Source organism: Neocloeon triangulifer, unplaced genomic scaffold (assembly GCF_031216515.1).
Source record: "Neocloeon triangulifer isolate White Clay Creek 2 clone unplaced genomic scaffold, ASM3121651v1 ptg000015l, whole genome shotgun sequence".
NCBI classification, from domain to species: domain Eukaryota; kingdom Metazoa; phylum Arthropoda; class Insecta; order Ephemeroptera; family Baetidae; genus Neocloeon; species Neocloeon triangulifer.
This window is the reverse complement of record NW_026775557.1, coordinates 6,001,429-6,020,374: the sequence shown is the minus strand read 5'-3', so window position 1 is coordinate 6,020,374 and position 18,946 is coordinate 6,001,429. Positions and strand designations below refer to the sequence as shown.

At 35.9% G+C, this 18,946-nt stretch overlaps 1 protein-coding gene across 2 annotated transcripts in view; it reads left to right on the top strand.

Moving 5' to 3' along the window:
- Window positions 1–18,946, top strand: part of LOC132202781 (dipeptidase 1-like) — a 78,172-nt gene that overhangs the window by 46,768 nt on the left and 12,458 nt on the right. For both annotated transcript variants that reach the window (XM_059629957.1, XM_059629958.1), the window contains 2 exons: window positions 13,862–13,994; window positions 18,708–18,858. In XM_059629957.1, coding sequence (XP_059485940.1) covers window positions 13,862–13,994; window positions 18,708–18,858 — 284 coding nt within the window. The remainder of the gene's footprint in view (window positions 1–13,861; window positions 13,995–18,707; window positions 18,859–18,946) is intronic.

Here is an 18,946-nt window from a genome sequence, read left to right as displayed (position 1 = left end):
CGCTTCAACAATGCCCGTAAATTTTGCACTCTCCAAATTGGCCCTCTCGCGTTTGCTCCTGTGTTTGTCTCGTGAAATTTTTAAGCATTTTTCCTGAGTGTGCCGACCGGCGTTTGTTTAAAATTTCCCTTTCTTTCTGCCGCCTCCTCGTTTGCCTAAAACTTTTGCTCTCCAGCGAGATTATTTTTCTGTATACCAGTCGGAATTCCAACCGTCGACCTGGGGATTTCTTTTCCTCTTCGTGCCACCAAGGTAATTGCGTCACCAAAGAGGAAAAATAATGCAAAAAGGTCAACTCATAAGTTGCAGGCCGGATGAGAACTGAAATGGAAAAATTCAGGTGATTTCATTTCTAATTCACCGCTAATTTTTATGCCAAATTTGCTTTTCCGTAATGTGAAAAGAATATTTGTAGCGAAGGGTTTGCAACAAAAATTATATTATTTACTTAGAGAGGAAAATAGTTAGGTCTTGATTTAGTTTAAAAAAATAAATTAAATCTCTAAAAGTTGAAATTCTTAATTATTTTCCTACTTTGGTTAGTATCACTTTTAATTTCATTCAAAAAGTCATAAATATTTAGAGTAAAAAATGAACTTCATTTATCCTGTTGGAAGAAAAAAGTATTTTGCATTTTTTTTTCTATTTTCATTCAAGACTTCAAGCTAGAATTTAAGATTAAATAATCATGGCATGCATTTAGAATAATTTTAACTCCAAAATATAGTAAAATATAAATTTTAGAGCCAAAAATAAATTTACTGAAAATAGGCGTGTTGCAAAAAGAACAAATAATTTTCCCTCGGAAACGACTTGGTGGCAGGAATGGGGTGCGTGCACGATAGAGATGCACACCGCATTCCACGAAGAGCTCTACCTGCACGCCGGTTATAAATCGCGTCGCTCGCAATGCTGAAATTCTGAAGCAGCAGGCAAAAATAATTCACGTAAATTATCTTTAAAGCGGTCGTATTTTAAAACGCGGCAGCAGGAAGTGCGGCCCGAAAAGGAAGACGCTGCCTTTTCATGGAGTGGCAAAAAGTGCTGCTGCTTTATGTGCCACCGCCGTTCCTGACTGGCCTGCGAGGCGTCAAGTGAGAGAGCCAGAGAGATATGAGACATTCCCTCTCTCTCTCTCTCTTTCCCGCTATCTGCCATTAATCTTTACGTACTGCCTGCGCACTTGCTGCGGACAGTGGCGGCTCCGGATGCACCCGAAAAATTTCGCAGTTTCATATTCCTGCTAAATTGAGTCGAAGGGGCGATAAAATCTTGAGATAAGGGAAGAGGGATGCGTTGGGCGCCCCCCTTTCGTCGCGTGATTAGTTGCTTTTCAATAAGCATCCAGAAAGCCATTCGTTTTTCCTGACGGGATACTTTCGGGAATGGGGTTCGATTATTTAAGAAGATATATTGGAAAGGTATAAAAAATTTTTCACATTTAGTAAGTAAAAAAAAAAGATTCCAAGTACTTGACTTAAAAAAACTTCATTTTAAATCATCTTTAGAATGGGAGTTAAACATAAAGAAAACAAGAAGATCAATAAATATCAAATTAATAAAAAAAAAAAAAAACTGCAACAGAAAATTATTCTAGAGTAGCAAACAGAAGAGAGGATGTTAAGAAAGTTAAAGGCATTCTGGGTATCAAGAGAAGCTCCCCTCTCTGCGAAACCATCCAAAAGTTCCATTAACCTAACGCCTTGTTACATACACACTCATGTAGCGCAAGTCGGCCTTAATGTTACTTCGCCGGCGCAATCAACAAAGCGTTAATCTAATTGCGGAGCTAGAAAGAAGCCCTAATCAAATTACCTTTGCGACGAAAGCGAATACTCTGCTTTTCAGAAATTCGCTGCTCGTCTGCACTTTTCGCGAATCAAGCCGGCTTCCCTTTGATAAATAAACCAGCCTTTTTCGTCTGGCTATCTGATAAGTATGTTCTCTCTCCAAACTGATTTTTTCGCCGGGCCAATCACGCGTTGTCGTTCCAGAGGTTTTTCAAAGCGTACACGTACGCATTGGTGCCCTTTGTGCAGCTTTGCCCTTTTCATTTCCATATATATTTCGATCGCTAAAATATTTACTGTGTTTTGACTTTTTGTGCGTATAGGAATTATTTTTACGTGCCCCTTTTGATCCTGTAAAATTTTCTCTCGCAAAAGGTCTTTTGTCTGAATTCTAAAAACAAAAATGTATACATTAAGCGATTAATTAAAATTCAAACGATGAAGCATATTTTTGCTACAAACCTTTTTTATTTTACCCTGAAGGACGTTCTTTTTAAAGTTGCGTTTGCAAAGAAAAACTTTTTTTCCAGCTCAGAAATTTCTTTTCAAAGTGCACTACTTATTTTAAAAGAGCTGCCAGATTCGCCACATCCATCCTTAATCTTTTTTATCCCCCCGCAGCGCCAAACTTGACACTCCAAACCCGAAAATATGCACCTCTACCGCAGAGGCATCCGACGACCAAACTAAGTTAAAAGAAAGAAAGAAAGTTTGGCACACGTAAATAAAATTTGCGGGGAGACAAGCGCAAAATATTAATAACTCTCGCACTCTCTTGCAGTCACTCTCGGGCCAGTGGTCCCTTGAAAGAATTAGCGACCCTTTTCGGAAACTAATAAAAAGCGGCTCGGAAGGCGTTCGGCCTGCGTAATGAGGCCACTTTGAAGATCAGGCCACGCTCCTTGCGCCTCGTAATTAGGGTGACAGAGAGAGAGAGAGATGGTTGTGCCCTTGCTTGCTTGGCGACGATTCGCAACACACTTTCCGACATACGCGTGTGGGACCATCTGACGTGGGCCTCGCTTAATTACAGTTAATTCTCTAGGGATTAAGGCTTGCCTTAAAGTTATTTGGTTGATTATAACGACCGAATTCTTTGGCGATTCAACGAGAAGCTACAAATCAAGTGATTGCATTTATTTTTCAGTATATTAAATTTCTGAATCTGTCTTAGTTTATTACATCCTGGAGATCTAGGGATTCTTTTTCAAAAGCACAATCAAAATACAGACAAAATTTATCCTTAATTAATTGTTTTATCAAATATTCCAGTAAACATTAATAACATTAAATCAATTTTATTATTTATCGAACTGAACTATTTATCATTAAAACCAAACAAAACCAATTATTTTTTTTTCTTTTTAGTTAACATATTATTGGATAATTTTTTTTTTCGAAAATTATCAAGTGAACCTAATTTATTTTGTACAAATTCATCATTAAAGAGACAAAATTTTATATTCCAATTATATTAATAACTTCATTAAAAGTGGCAGGATTTTTTTACTGGTGTAGAATGAGGATAGCTTTTATCTAATTGTAAGTATTGCAACCCACAATCAATTTTGAACTCATAGTTTATTATATAATTTAATTTTTCAACCCTCCTGAAAGCACAGAAATAATATTTTAGACACGATTTTCCTGTGTAAGGCAAGTTTTTGTTACTTTTAATGGTGGAATTTCACGATCGAGGGTTGATTCATGGTGATTTGTTAAATCGGCTTTTCCTCGATAGATTTTAAATTCAAATCAACAAGAAGTTTGTGAAACGTTAAACCCTAAATTTCCCCCTAATTTGAACTAACAATAAAATAATTTTTTACAAGCAAAAGTTTAAACAAAGTTTTGCTAAATTTGTACAAGTAGTCCATAATATTAATGTGCGAGCAGAAACGATTAAGATGACGTCATGCGGTTCGGTCTGGCGACAGTTCGCCCGGCCAAAGTTAAGCGAGTAGCAAGAAAAATGGCCGGCGGCGGCCAGATTGAGTGGCTTCTTGCCGGAATAAATGAGCGCGTCGCCTTTTCCACCTCTCGTTGTTGCTTTTGACGCGAGCATTAATTTCTCTGTCGCCGTGCTAAATAAGTATGCGTGCAGTTGCGTGTGCTTCAGAGAAATGCGGATTTTGTGCATGCAAATGAAGACAAATAAGAGAAGAGCGCAGCGTGCGTGTCGTCGGTATGGAAACACGTGACCAGCGAGCATCCCTCGGCAGGGGCGGCTCGCAGGGCATTCGCAAACTTGGCGCGCTACATCTGTAATGCGTCGGATAAATCACGGTCGCGATGAGAATAGATGACGCCGGGGCCCGTTTGCGGCGTGAGTGGGCGGCTTATTCGTGCGAATTCCGCGGATTGCCGAGCGAAAGGGAGACTGAGAGAGTCGCAGAAGTAGGCAACAAGTTGGACAGATATGCTGGGTGGGTCTGCATACATTTCAGAATCAGAGTCAAAAATGAAAATCTGTATTTTCGAAATCAAATTATTTTAATACAGATATCAGCAAAATCAATTTTAATTTTGTAGTAACATATAAACAATTAAAAAAATTATTTATTTATCTAATTTTGAAGTTTGGTATTTTTTTTAACAAAATTATTATTACAAAATTAAGTTATTCAATTTTAGATCATCTATTTAAATATCATCAATACTAAAAAAGAGACTTAAAAAATTTAATACAAATTGTATTAATTTTTTGCAATAACTACTAAATTATTTAATTTGCTGAGACAAATTTCAACTACTTAAAAGCTTAAAGAATAAAGTATCGTATTATTAGTTTCTCTGAATTGCTGCTACATTAAAATCTATTCGATAAGTTAATAAATTAACTCTAACTCTGCAAATTCTAACCTAAGAACTCTATAAACGCAATAATTGCATGTTATATTAGTCCTAATTTTCATTAAATATTTGCTTGTAATAAAATAAAATGTCTTTTGTAATTATGAAATGATAAAAATCCAGGCAATGAATTTCTCGAATATTTCTGTTTTATAGAAATTAATGTAACATAAATAAATCGTAAATAGAAAGTTTTGTTATCCAAAATAATAAAAATTGATTCTCAAAACACAATTTTTCAAAGGACCACTTTACAATGAGTCTTTATCCGCCACTGACAGCAGCGGCGCGTGCTAACCGAGGCAGCGAGTCTCACCAACGCCATGGTGAATATATGCACACATTGTTATGGCACATTTAATATTCACCAGGCCAACTAATATGGATATGATAATGAGAAAATATGGCCTCGTGTGCGCGCGCGATCAAAACGCCAAGGCCTTAAACATACATATTCCGCCGCGTAATTACGGTGATTAATTGTCGGCAATTTATTCTCACTTTTTGCAAATTGGCGGGCGCGAGAAACTGATCGTGTCGGTTGCCGCTATTTATTACATTTTTGCCTCTTCTGCTCCAGAGAAATTTACGGCCGGCTCAGAATTGTGGCGGGCGCTGCAAAAGCGGCTGCCTAAATTGCACAATATAATAGTAGGCACACATGTCGAGGAGAAATTCATATTTATAAAAAAGAGCTTGCTTGAATTTTTTGTGCTCACATTGTTAAATTACAAAAACCATCTCCCTAATTATTGAAGCTGCTCTTCATTATCATTTATATTTTTTTGAATACTTGTTAGATGTATCTCGATTGACTTAAGCACCAATAAGCTTAAATTGCAACTAAAACTCGGCTAGGTATTTTTTTTTATCGTTAAATGCAAACATAACACATAAAACCTATAAATATTTTGACGATATGAGAAAAGAGCGAATTCTTTGTTTGTAGTCCTTGATTTTGAAAATATTTTTCAGAGGAGGAAGAAATTTGACCTGAAGATAAACCTCACAACGTGTAAAATTTCAAAATATTGGACCATACTGAGACGATATGAGTGAAAGGGCGAATTCTTTATTCATAGTCCTGGATATTGAAAATATTTTTTTAGAGGAGGAAGAAATTTGACCTGAAGATAAACCTCACAACGTGTAAAATTTCAAAATATTGGACTATACTGAGACGATATGAGTGAAAGGGCGAATTCTTTGTTTGCAGTCCTAGATATTGAAAATATTTTTTTAGAGGAGGAAGAAATTTGACCTGAAAATAAACCTCACAACGTATAAAATTTCAAAATTTGGGACTATACTGAGACGATATGAGTGAAAGGGCGAATTCTTTGTTCATAATCCTGGATATTGAAAATATTTTTCAGAGGAGGAAGAAATTTGACCTGAAAATAAACCTCACAACGTATAAAATTTCAAAATATGGGACTATACTGAGACGATATGAGTGAAAGGGCGAATTCTTTATTCATAGTCCTGGATATTGAAAATATTTTTTTAGAGGAGGAAGAAATTTGACCTGAAAATAATCCATACAACGTGTAAAATTTCAAAATATGGGACTATACTGAGACGATATGAGTGAAAGGGCGAATTCTTTGTTTGCAGTCCTAGATATTGAAAATATTTTTTTAGAGGAGGAAGAAATTTGACCTGAAGATAAACCTCACAACGTGTAAAATTTCAAAATATTGGACTATACTGAGACGATATGAGTGAAAGGGCGAATTCTTTATTCATAGTCCAGGATATTGAAAATATTTTTTCAGAGGAGGAAGAAATTTGACCTGAAGATAAACCTCACAACGTGTAAAATTTCAAAATATTGGACTATACTGAGACGATATGAGTGAAAGGGCGAATTCTTTGTTCATAATCCTGGATATTGAAAATATTTTTTCAGAGGAGGAAGAAATTTGACCTGAAGATAAACGTACCTCACAACGTGTAAAATTTCAAAATATTGGACTATACAGAGACGATATGAGTGAAAGGGCGAATTCTTTGTTCATAGTCCTGGATATTGAAAATATTTTTTTAGAGGAGGAAGAAATTTGACCTGAAGATAAACCTCACAACGTGTAAAATTTCAAAATATTGGACTATACTGAGACGATATGAGTGAAAGGGCGAATTCTTTGTTCATAGTCCTGGATATTGAAAATATTTTTTTAGAGGAGGAAGAAATTTGACCTGAAGATAAACGTACCTCACAACGTGTAAAATTTCAAAATATTGGACTATACAGAGACGATATGAGTGAAAGGGCGAATTCTTTGTTCATAGTCCTGGATATTGAAAATATTTTTTTAGAGGAGGAAGAAATTTGACCTGAAGATAAACGTACCTCACAACGTGTAAAATTTCAAAATATTGGACTATACAGAGACGATATGAGTGAAAGGGCGAATTCTTTGTTCATAGTCCTGGATATTGAAAATATTTTTTTAGAGGAGGAAGAAATTTGACCTGAAGATAAACCTCACAACGTGTAAAATTTCAAAATATTGGACTATACAGAGACGATATGAGTGAAAGGGTGAATTCTTTGTTCATAGTCCTGGATATTGAAAATATTTTTTTAGAGGAGGAAGAAATTTGACCTGAAGATAAACCTCACAACGTGTAAAATTTCAAAATATTGGACTATACAGAGACGATATGAGTGAAAGGGCGAATTCTTTGTTCATAGTCCTGGATATTGAAAATATTTTTTTAGAGGAGGAAGAAATTTGACCTGAAGATAAACGTACCTCACAACGTGTAAAATTTCAAAATATTGGACTATACTGAGACGATATGAGTGAAAGGGCGAATTCTTTGTTCATAATCCTGGATATTGAAAATATTTTTTCAGAGGAGGAAGAAATTTGACCTGAAGATAAACGTACCTCACAACGTGTAAAATTTCAAAATATTGGACTATACAGAGACGATATGAGTGAAAGGGCGAATTCTTTGTTCATAGTCCTGGATATTGAAAATATTTTTTTAGAGGAGGAAGAAATTTGACCTGAAGATAAACCTCACAACGTGTAAAATTTCAAAATATTGGACTATACTGAGACGATATGAGTGAAAGGGCGAATTCTTTGTTCATAGTCCTGGATATTGAAAATATTTTTTTAGAGGAGGAAGAAATTTGACCTGAAGATAAACGTACCTCACAACGTGTAAAATTTCAAAATATTGGACTATACAGAGACGATATGAGTGAAAGGGCGAATTCTTTGTTCATAGTCCTGGATATTGAAAATATTTTTTTAGAGGAGGAAGAAATTTGACCTGAAGATAAACGTACCTCACAACGTGTAAAATTTCAAAATATTGGACTATACAGAGACGATATGAGTGAAAGGGCGAATTCTTTGTTCATAGTCCTGGATATTGAAAATATTTTTTTAGAGGAGGAAGAAATTTGACCTGAAGATAAACCTCACAACGTGTAAAATTTCAAAATATTGGACTATACAGAGACGATATGAGTGAAAGGGTGAATTCTTTGTTCATAGTCCTGGATATTGAAAATATTTTTTTAGAGGAGGAAGAAATTTGACCTGAAGATAAACGTACCTCACAACGTGTAAAATTTCAAAATATTGGACTATACAGAGACGATATGAGTGAAAGGGCGAATTCTTTGTTCATAGTCCTGGATATTGAAAATATTTTTTTAGAGGAGGAAGAAATTTGACCTGAAGATAAACGTACCTCACAACGTGTAAAATTTCAAAATATTGGACTATACAGAGACGATATGAGTGAAAGGGCGAATTCTTTGTTCATAGTCCTGGATATTGAAAATATTTTTTTAGAGGAGGAAGAAATTTGACCTGAAGATAAACCTCACAACGTGTAAAATTTCAAAATATTGGACTATACCGAGACGATATGAGTGAAAGGGCGAATTCTTTGTTCATAGTCCTGGATATTGAAAATATTTTTTTAGAGGAGGAAGAAATTTGACCTGAAGATAAACCTCACAACGTGTAAAATTTCAAAATATTGGACTATACAGAGACGATATGAGTGAAAGGGCGAATTCTTTGTTCATAGTCCTGGATATTGAAAATATTTTTTTAGAGGAGGAAGAAATTTGACCTGAAGATAAACCTCACAACGTGTAAAATTTCAAAATATTGGACCATACTAAGACGATATGAGTGAAAGGGTGAATTCTTTGTTCGTAGTCTAACAGTCGAGAATCGTTTCGCGAGAATCTTTGCGTGTGGACTGCTGTGAGGATCATTTCTCTGATATTGGGGCACACTTATTACCTCTGCTGTGAAATGATTCAGAGAGCATACACATAGCGCGATGGCTCGTTCATCATTTTCGCTTTGCTGCGATCCGGATCGTCTTCTCATCAAATGAAATGAAGGATTCGCGGCAGCCCTCTTGAGAGACACAGCAAATCTTTCTCATTTGTATAAATAATTCCGACGCACACGCGAAATAAAAGCAGACAGACTCGCTCTCTCCACACAGAAGTAAATAAAAGAGTGCTGCACTGGGGAAATTGAATGGTGAGCAAGACATCTGCGCCGGTTCGTTTTGGCCAAAAGCAGCTGCATGCTTTTTACAACCCCCGAGTGACGCGAAACGAGCAGTCACACAGCGGCCCCGATTCGTGCATGACGTTCGTGCAAAAGTAAATTAAGCAAGTTCGGCCCCGCAAAGAAGAGAGGAGCCCTTTTTTGTCTCTTAAATGCGATGTTAATGTCTCTCTCTGGTTTAGAGTGGCTCATAATTCACCCCGGATTGTCTCTTCTTTTCACGTCAAAGGGTTGCTCTCTCGCTTTTAACGTTTGATCATTAAATTAGAGTCTGTTTAATTGAATTGCCAAATGCGGCAACGCCTGCAGATGTCGTTTTCGTCGTCACTGAAATGAAAATATACGACTGCGTTTTGAGAATTCGGGCCGCGGGGCAGGTGGGCAAGACGAGCCTCCAATATTTATATAGCCCTCCTGAGCCGCTCTTTCACTTCCTCTTGTGGTGCTTTGCTTACTTTATAAATCGGGATCATGCAAACTTTGCCAAAGCTTGGCCTCTCCACATTCCGTCCGCGTTTCGCTTATGTTTATTAATTTTGAGACTTAGTTTGTGCGCCTCCAATAATAATGAAAGTGCAAAGTTGCTTTTAGCACCCTTTGAACTAAACAATTATCCGTGGCGTCCTTAAAATAAAATAAAAATCCGTGTGTGCGACCCACATCAACCATTAGCCTGATTATTTTCAATAGCAATATAAATAATATAATTTAATGTATTCATTTCAAGAGATTGCCCTCTAATGTTCCCATATTTAATGATACCAATACTGACTTATAATTATTATCACTCAGTTTGCTTATTTATGATTATTTATTAAATTTTCTTCTTTAATTTATTTACATGTCTTTCGAGATAATGGTCAGCATCATGCAATAAACAAAATTGTTATAAATGGAATTAACAAAAATTTTAATATTGTTTTTTTTATTTTCAGTAGTAATAAATGATTTCTTAAAATATTTATTACTAAATACTTCAATATTAAATTTACTGAAAAATAAAACATAATTTAAACAAATTAAAAAAAAATACAATTTAATGTTTAAACAAGTTTTTCACAACAAATGTTCCTCTTAGAAATTAATTAAACGCATGTTTTAGATTTAAATAGTAAAAAGGCCTATACAATAATTGCAGGGACTTACTAAATAATCAATTTGACAAACATGACCACAAATACTGTATTTCCACATGATACATAAAACGCTGCTTAGCAGCTCCATGTAGGAACAAAGCAAAACAAGCCAAAATTTATTCAGGTCGCGTTTTGTATTCAGCAGATAGAAATAGGCACCCAGAATGTGAAACAGAACGAATGCAAATATGTTTGATCCCAGCCACAGGAGCCTCTGCGTTTGTGCATATTGAATTCGCCCACGCTCGCTTTTCTTGTTTTAAACCCACCCACTCGATATTATAATAATTAAGATCACCACTGATGTTGCTAGCATCAGCAAAAACGATGCGTCAGCAGCAGGCCTGGGTGGTGCGGAGATCAAAGAGCCGCAAAACCAATTCTGACAAAAACGACGCCCCCATCTCTAACCTGCTTCGATCGCATCATTTTTCGCCTCCGGCCCCAGAAAAGTTTCTTCGGATGATTCGGATAAACAAATTGTGTGTTCAGAATTTTGTAAATGGAAAAATTGATTTTTGTTAATTAATAATTTATCATTGACTATTAATTAAAAAAGTTAACAAAATTATGTGAAAGACGCATAATTGTATGAATTATGGAGATGAATTTTTAATTATTTTTCACGACAGGTGAAATTTTTCTGCCCCAAATCAACTTTCTCTGTCAGCTCTCGCGAATTTCAAAAGTTAATTAAAAAGCGGTAGGACCCGCGTCTTTAAATAGGAGCAGCTTGGGCGGCCGCACTGCAAAATTGATTCCTCTCTCGTAGCGTACGTTGCAGCACAATTCCGTGTAGCGTATGTATGTTCTCAAGGAGCTTCTGTGTACACAGGTTAATTACTCGCCGAGCAAAACACACATTGCAAGACAAGCTGCGATCGATACCCACTTACCGTGCTGGTCATAACGTGCAGGCGGGGCCCTCAAATTGGGTTGCAGAAAGGTGTTGTGATTTCGCCTTTCCTCGGATGCAAATTGCCTTGCTGCCCAACAAATTAGCACTAAGAGAGAGGGCCATGTTGGCCTCGACAACCTCTGTCTAAAATTTTGGGTAGCCGAAAATTAGAGCACGTTATGATGAAGGTTATCCAAACGCTATTTTTGCAAACAAAAAAAAAAGATTGTGTTGCTAAATTAATTATCAAATGATCAATTCCTAATTAATTTTGAATTTGTCAAATTTCCTTAAACTTTTCATTTCTGAATTTTTGTATATAATTTTTTACCTTCAAATTCCCATTATTTAAGATTATTTCTAAGCATTAAAGCGGAAGAGGTCTTATGATAAGTTTTAATGATCATTAAGAAACTTGATGAATAAATAAAAGATTTTTTTTACTTTTACAAGCTTTTTAAACGGATTGACTGTAAATTATTTAACTATTAGTGACTTTTCACTTGATAAAACCAGTAAACAAATAAAAAGTATCCTTTAAAATTTACTGATTTAAATTTCTAAAAATATCCTTTTAATTTTTACTAACAATAAATACAAAAATGCAAATGCATATCAAATTGGCCGTTTACATTTTTGATCTTGATTTGATAAATTCGCCGTTGCTGAGAGACAAAATGCGCGTGCGAGTGGCACACTATGTACTTTTCTCACGTCGGCGTGTGTTGAGAGGGAAGGGCCCGTGGCAGCGCACGAGGAGAACAGAAATCTTTTGTTCTCAGAGTCGTCGGCCAAAAATTGAATTTGCGCACAAAGGATGAGAAGAAAATTGTCGACCGGCAATCTGGTCGTTCGCAAACACACTCCTCCTCGCAAAATAAGGGAGTAATACGTCATTTCGAGAGGCTGATGTAAATCACGTGTGTGCCTTTGAACGCGGCGTTTTTTTTTTTATGATTTTTTATTTTTTGTTAATATTTACCGCGACATAGCACAACGCTTTGTGCGCGAGCGTTAAAGCTGTAATAACATTTTTCTTCCACGCAATTGCGTCAGCCCGCCCGCCAACCACCGGGGATTTTGTACTTATTAAAAATAAAATGTATGTGCATTTCATTTACTCGCGGAACGTGTGAGGAGTACCACGCCGGAGTGAATTACATTGTGGTTGTGTACCACATTCTTCTTTCCGCTCGCTCTTCAGTGGAGTGCGAGTTTAATGAAACTTGGGTGGATAATTTCGGATGGAAAAGAACGCAAAATATTCGTAGAAAAGCAAAAGAGTGATAAAATTAAAAAGTAAATTTAAACTGCATCAAATAATTAACTCAAAATATTGTAATTATTGAGGTGGATTTCATGAAAGATTGCTAGAAGAAAAAAAAGAAAGATTAATGCACAACTGACCCCCATAAGCCAACCTGCGGTTTGCAGGTATGTTGTACTTTAAAACCTAGGGACTTTTCGTGTCCAAAATAAAACTAAGTGGGAGGAATTTACAAGAAATTAAAAATTAAATTTGAAATTTTCATTTAATAAGCAAAAATTTTAAGATATTAATTATTGAATGGAATCTCTCAATTTTATTTATTTATTAATTAATCTGAGTTTTATTTGGGAAACGACAAGCGACCCTAGGTTTTTTTAAGTACCAGCAGACTGTAGGTCGCCTTTGGGGCAAGTTTTATATAATATAAAAGTTCTCAGTTATATTTTTCCCTTTTGCACCCTTTTGTATCAAAGAACCTGTTTCAAAGTTTTTATAAATTATTTTGCACTTTTCTATTTATCTACTTAATATTTTATTTTGTGTTATTATTTTTAATTATTTATTATCTATTAAATATTATTCTTATATTATTTTATATATTTTTAGTAAGAATATATTTTTATTTGAAAATTAAAGTTGTAATCAGTAATAAAAAATTAATTAACAATTTTATTTTGCATAAAATTAAATATAATTGTCTGTGCATAGAAAAGATAAGAATCCTGATGAAAATTAAATCCTATCTCCTGAAGTAATGGCTATTCGGAGTACGCTAATACTAATAATCACAATTTCTATTCTCATATTCAATAAAAAAAATGTAGAAACTAATAATTGGCATACCTATTTACCATCCTTAAAGAGAAATTTAAAACTCAAGTAATTCTTGGGTCTTCCAAATTGCTAAGAAATTTTGCTTGGGAGTTTTAACTTCAATTGATAGTACAATTTACTGCTAAAAATGGCCAAATCAATTTTTCTCTACAGTCTGCATACAAAAATGAGGTGAAAATTTTGGCATAGAGAAATGCTGGACTTGCTTGACCTTTTTGACCCATTCAAACCATGTAAAGGACCAGATTTGACTCCAGATTACAACAATGGGCAACAATAAAAAATGACCTGGCCTGGTTCTTAATTTTGTAAATATTTTTTGCCTAAATTCAGTTCACTACGAAATTATTGGGCAAAAAGAATCAAAATTTTCCCCTTTATTCCGTGAAATTCTTTTTCATCTTTTCTCTGCGCGCCGCTGTGACAGTCTGACATTTGATTTCTCTCACGCCCGTCGGCCCTTTGCTGCTTGTTCAATTCTCTAACAAAGGGTCTTTTTGTTCTTCTTTTTGCAGTTCTGGGCGGCGTATGTGCCGTGCGAGTCGCAATTCCGAGACGCGGTGCAACTCACCCTGGAGCAGATCGACGTGATCAGGAGACTGACCCAAAAATACGAGCCCCACCTGACACTCTGCCTGTCAGCAGCAGGTACATAAGCGACGTCTTGCTCTCGCCGCCGCACACCTTCATTTATGGCACCCGAACAAACACAAACAAACTGAAACCGAGTGGGCGGCCTGTCTATCTGTCCGTCCGTCCCTGCTTCCCACTGACCTGCCGTTTGTTTGACGATGTTGCATGCATACAAGGGCCGCTTACCCTTTCACCCCCAACACACAATGCTGGGAATTTTCGCATTTACCCCGCCGCACTTTAGCAGCACCGCCGCGTTGCAAAATTAACGGCCGGCAGCTTGGTTTTGGGACAAAAGCGGAATGAGAGTGTGTTTGTGACGTTTTGCGCATTTGACAAAAGCACGACCTTTTGGGTTGCTACGATTCTGGCTGAAATTAGACAATCGCAGATAAGCCACTCGCTACTTTACGTTAATTCCAGCTTGTCATTCAGCATTATAAGGTATAAGTATGCATATTTACGCTGATAAACAGAAACATGTAGCATGTTTGGTAAAGAATTTCATCTCTCTGTGAAATATCTGATAAATTCACTAATTTTTAATTCATCATCATATATGGAAAAGAAATTGAATATTTTTAGAAACCCGTAACCAAATATAATTAAATTATTTAAGAAAAGTAGGATTCAATTTTGATTTAGCTCAAAGTTTCCTAAATATGAAAATTTAAATAAGCTCATCAATTTTTTTAACAATAGTTTTGTCCATCACAAGAAATCCCAATTAATCGATTTTGATTAGGTATATCATTTATATTAAAAATGAACATCAAATCATCTAATTGATGATATTAGTTGCAAATTGCAAATTGTGTTTATTGATATATCACAAAGGCAATTGCTGCCCATAACGGGATACATCATTCATACATTCAAAATTATACAAATTCAATACAATTGAGAGAAAAGATGAGAGTTTTACAAACAAAGTTTTACATGCGAAATTTCACAAACAAAATTTTCCAATTACAAAATATAAACAAAAGAAAAATAACAATAGTCAAGTTCTTTGGACATTTTTTTTTTCTTTTTCTGGATGCTGAAAGCTTGCATATTACAAAACTGAATTTCTCGTTGAATTAGGTCATAAATTGTTCGTCCTAATTAAACATTTAAATGGCTAAAAGTGGTTAAAAGCGTCAGTTTAGCATAAGCAGCCAATCTGATAAATCACGCTCCTTCTCTTTTGTGCTCACATTTAAATGCGATAAACGTAAGTCCCCGGCCTAAATGAAGATTAATCACAACCGTCTATTCACTTGCATAATTATGTTTACTTTTGCCTCCCGCGCTTTCGGAGGCACAATTTTGCAGAAACGAGGACGCCGTGCACCTTTTCATTTTGTGTGTGTCTTTCTCTCTCTCCTAATTTCATTTTCAGTCTGGCTGCTATTTTGGCAGGATATTATTCAAGCGACTCGCAAAAAAGACGAATAAATTAACGTTCAAGTGAAAGTGGGCAAAAAATTGCAAATGTATTTTTTTTCTCATTTGAAGCAGCTCTCATAACTCTTAATATATTCTGCTCATTTTCTGTGCCGCTGAAACATGAACGCCCCTCATAGTATCAGTTTTTTTTTGTCGCTTACATTATACTGTATAAAATTATTTTGTTGGCTTTTGAAAAAAATATGTACTGATTATCATGCATCGCCATCTATTAGATTTGCAATGAATATTCAATGGAAATTCTGATGCGCAGGTCAAGAAAGGAAAGTTCAGTTGAGTGCATGAATTTAACTTAAATGTACTCATATCGATGAAAATTATAAAAATTCTCATGAAATTCAAAAAGATAAATTTTTTCCAGATGATTCATAAAATAATATCTTTTTATATTTTTCTCCATTCTCAATGAACAGTTATTATTATTCCCTTGTATTTAAACATAACTTTTCTAAAAATATCATATATGAAATCGGTTTTAACATAAATAAATTGCAAGACAACCGCAATAATCGAGCCCTAGGGATTCAAGACAATTCCTTTTCCATCTGATATTCGCATTTGAATGCCCCTTTAGCAATCAAAACAAATAACGGAACGTGATTCCCAATCCAGAGCACGACTCTTCCATGCACCCTTGCGCGATAACATCCGCAATAAGACCGTAATATGACGTTTAATTGACCTGCGATTGCATGAGGTCCAGCAGCTCTTTGTGTGGCACTTTGGTAGCACCACACGTGTGTGCAAAACTCGCCGCACACACCAATGAATGAATGGGATGTTAACGAGGCGCCGACCATATATTTACCCGCGCCAGTTGACGGACGGACAAATAAATGGTCGTCTGGTCAGCCGGTGGTCAATCAGACTGGCCTGCTTGTTGTTGTCCAGCAAAAAAGCAATTAAATTCGCGCACTTTCCATTCTCTTTTTCTGCGTGTATTTTTTCGCGATTGTTTTTTCCTCTCAGCAGGCGATTTTTGAAAGGCAAAAGAGTTTGCAGTTTAGTTTAGCCACGAGAGCTGACTTTTCAAAGCGGCGCAGTGGTGGCGAAATTAATTAAACCGGGATTTGGCGGATGCTTGCTGAGATTTAAGCCACGGATTTGACGCTCTCACTCTCGTTGTTGATTCTGTCTGAGGCGCGGGTAAATAATTTATTGTTCAATTATGCTGCCTTCCCGCTGACAGAAAATTCTTTTCATTTAATAAAAATTTGATCTTTTGAAAACTTTATTGCTTCGCAAATCCCACTCTCAAGCTTTCCAATTAACATATTTACAGAAAGGCTGACTTGCAAAATCACTGCTATAAAAATTTAGTTTAATTAAATTCTTTTAACTTTCAAAATATATTATTTTAAATAAAATATCTCTTTAGGCTTTTGGCTTAGCCATAAATAAAATTTATTTGTCAGATTGAATTTAAAACAAAAATAATATCTTGTTAATTTTTCTATATTTAAAATTTTGATCAATTGTTTCCTTGAATGAATAATTCTGTTCAGCTGAATACTTATCTCTCCGCAGAAATGTAAACAAGGGTTTCAGGTATTTTACTTTTACCTGGGAAAATCATTCAAAAAAATTTATCTGACAATGAGAATTGAGATAATGAGGGATTTTAAGCTAATAAGAAGAAGTGAATATATCAAAATACAAATTGCATTGTGTGAGAGAGAAAGCAGCACGCAACAGAGAAAATTCAAAACATTTCCCATAAAATGATAAGGGAATTTTAAGTTAGGTAAAAATAAATTTTTCTCAAATATTTTTTAGTTTTAAGCCCTTTCTTCTCTTTTGTTCACTTTAAAAAATTTTGTATTTACCGAGATAAATAACTAATAATAAATAACAAATGTTGGTTTTGGTTGATCGTGGTTCACGGCCCATTTAAAACATTTTATGAGTCTAGTTTTTATAAGCAAAAATATTACACTTTCACGAACTGATTTTTTATCACACATTGCACACTTGCAAGGTTGCTTGATTTTGGCCTGATGTTATAAAAACCTTTTTGAAAGCAATCAAATCAGTTGCCATTCCTTGAACCAACAATTTCTACAACATCATCTACTTTCGAGAAATATCGCAGCCCTCAGCGTTATTCCAGAGACTCGATGGTAGCTTTCCCGCTGCTCCTTTTCCCATTTCAAGTCGCAGCTTTCGGCGCACTGCAGGAATTCATCAAATTCTTTCGCCCTCCTGCCGTTTTTTTTGCAACGTCAGTCAAACGCCGCTCGATCAAACAGACCTCGTTGCTCTCGCCTTTTCCGCTCAATCGCTTCCCATTTCGGGTCCGACGCGTAAAAATCAGCACGACAGAGTCACGTTCTCTGACCGTTTGCCGTCTTAAACGGCGCAATTTGTAATTGATTGCTGAATGCGCCCAGCTGGAAGTCGACGTACACTTTGAGGTGCACGAAATCCGATCCCTGGTATTTTCCAATCCGATAACTGAGCAGTTCGTTTCCTTTTCCTACAGAAGCACTGCAAGTCGGGCCATTTCGCTCAAAATTTAAAATTTTAATTTCAAAACCACGCTGTTCTCTTGCATTCCGCCCTTTGTAACCGCAAAAGTTCATTTTTGCCGGCGGAGGAAATGTTAAGACTGCTCCGGAGGAAGCAGCATCGCAGATTTACGATCCAGTCACTTAATTTAAATGCAAATGTCTGGCCCGTGAGTGCAGCGACTGCAAACAAATTTAAGCGCAGAAGAGTCTCTCCTCGTTTTTCTCTCCCCGTTTCTTGTTTCATTTCCTTTCGGAATAAATTTTCTTCGATACTTGATATATACATTTAGCCAAACAGCAAGACGGAATAATTTTGAGAGTCAGCAGGACAGAAAATTAAACCAACTGCAGACAGCGGTTTGCAGATGGGAACAGACACATTTATTTCCCACAAGGCAATGTAAAGTCAATTTTGCAAATTAATTTTTTGTCCAACTGGTACTAAAATTCAATCTTTTTATTATGAAGTACTAAGAAGGACTTTTTTTAATTCAAGCATTTATATTGAAAATTGTTTGTAAATTCTTTTTCTATTATGGTTTAATATGAGTCAAGCTACAAAATTAACTCTAATTATATTAATATATGGGATTTTTATGGATTTAAAAAGCTATATTTTAATATTTCAGGATCTTTTAAATGTAAGCTTCATAACTATATTTTTTCCAATTTCGTCTTTCATTCATTAATTGAATTATGATTCAGGTCAGATGATTGCTCGATTGTTATTAATTAACTTAATCATTTGTAATCCAATTTGTTGCAGACATACGAGCAGCACACGAGTCGGGTCGCATGTGCAGTTTGATTGGGGTCGAAGGTGGCCACTCGCTGGGCAACTCGATGGCGGTTCTGCGGTCGCTGTACGACCTCGGCGTCCGCTACCTCACTCTCACCTCCACCTGCAACACGCCGTGGTTAGTACAATACATGCTCATTTCACCGCTCTGCGATTTCTGGCTTTCGGCCAACGCACGATTTCGCGCCTTCGCACCCACTTTTATA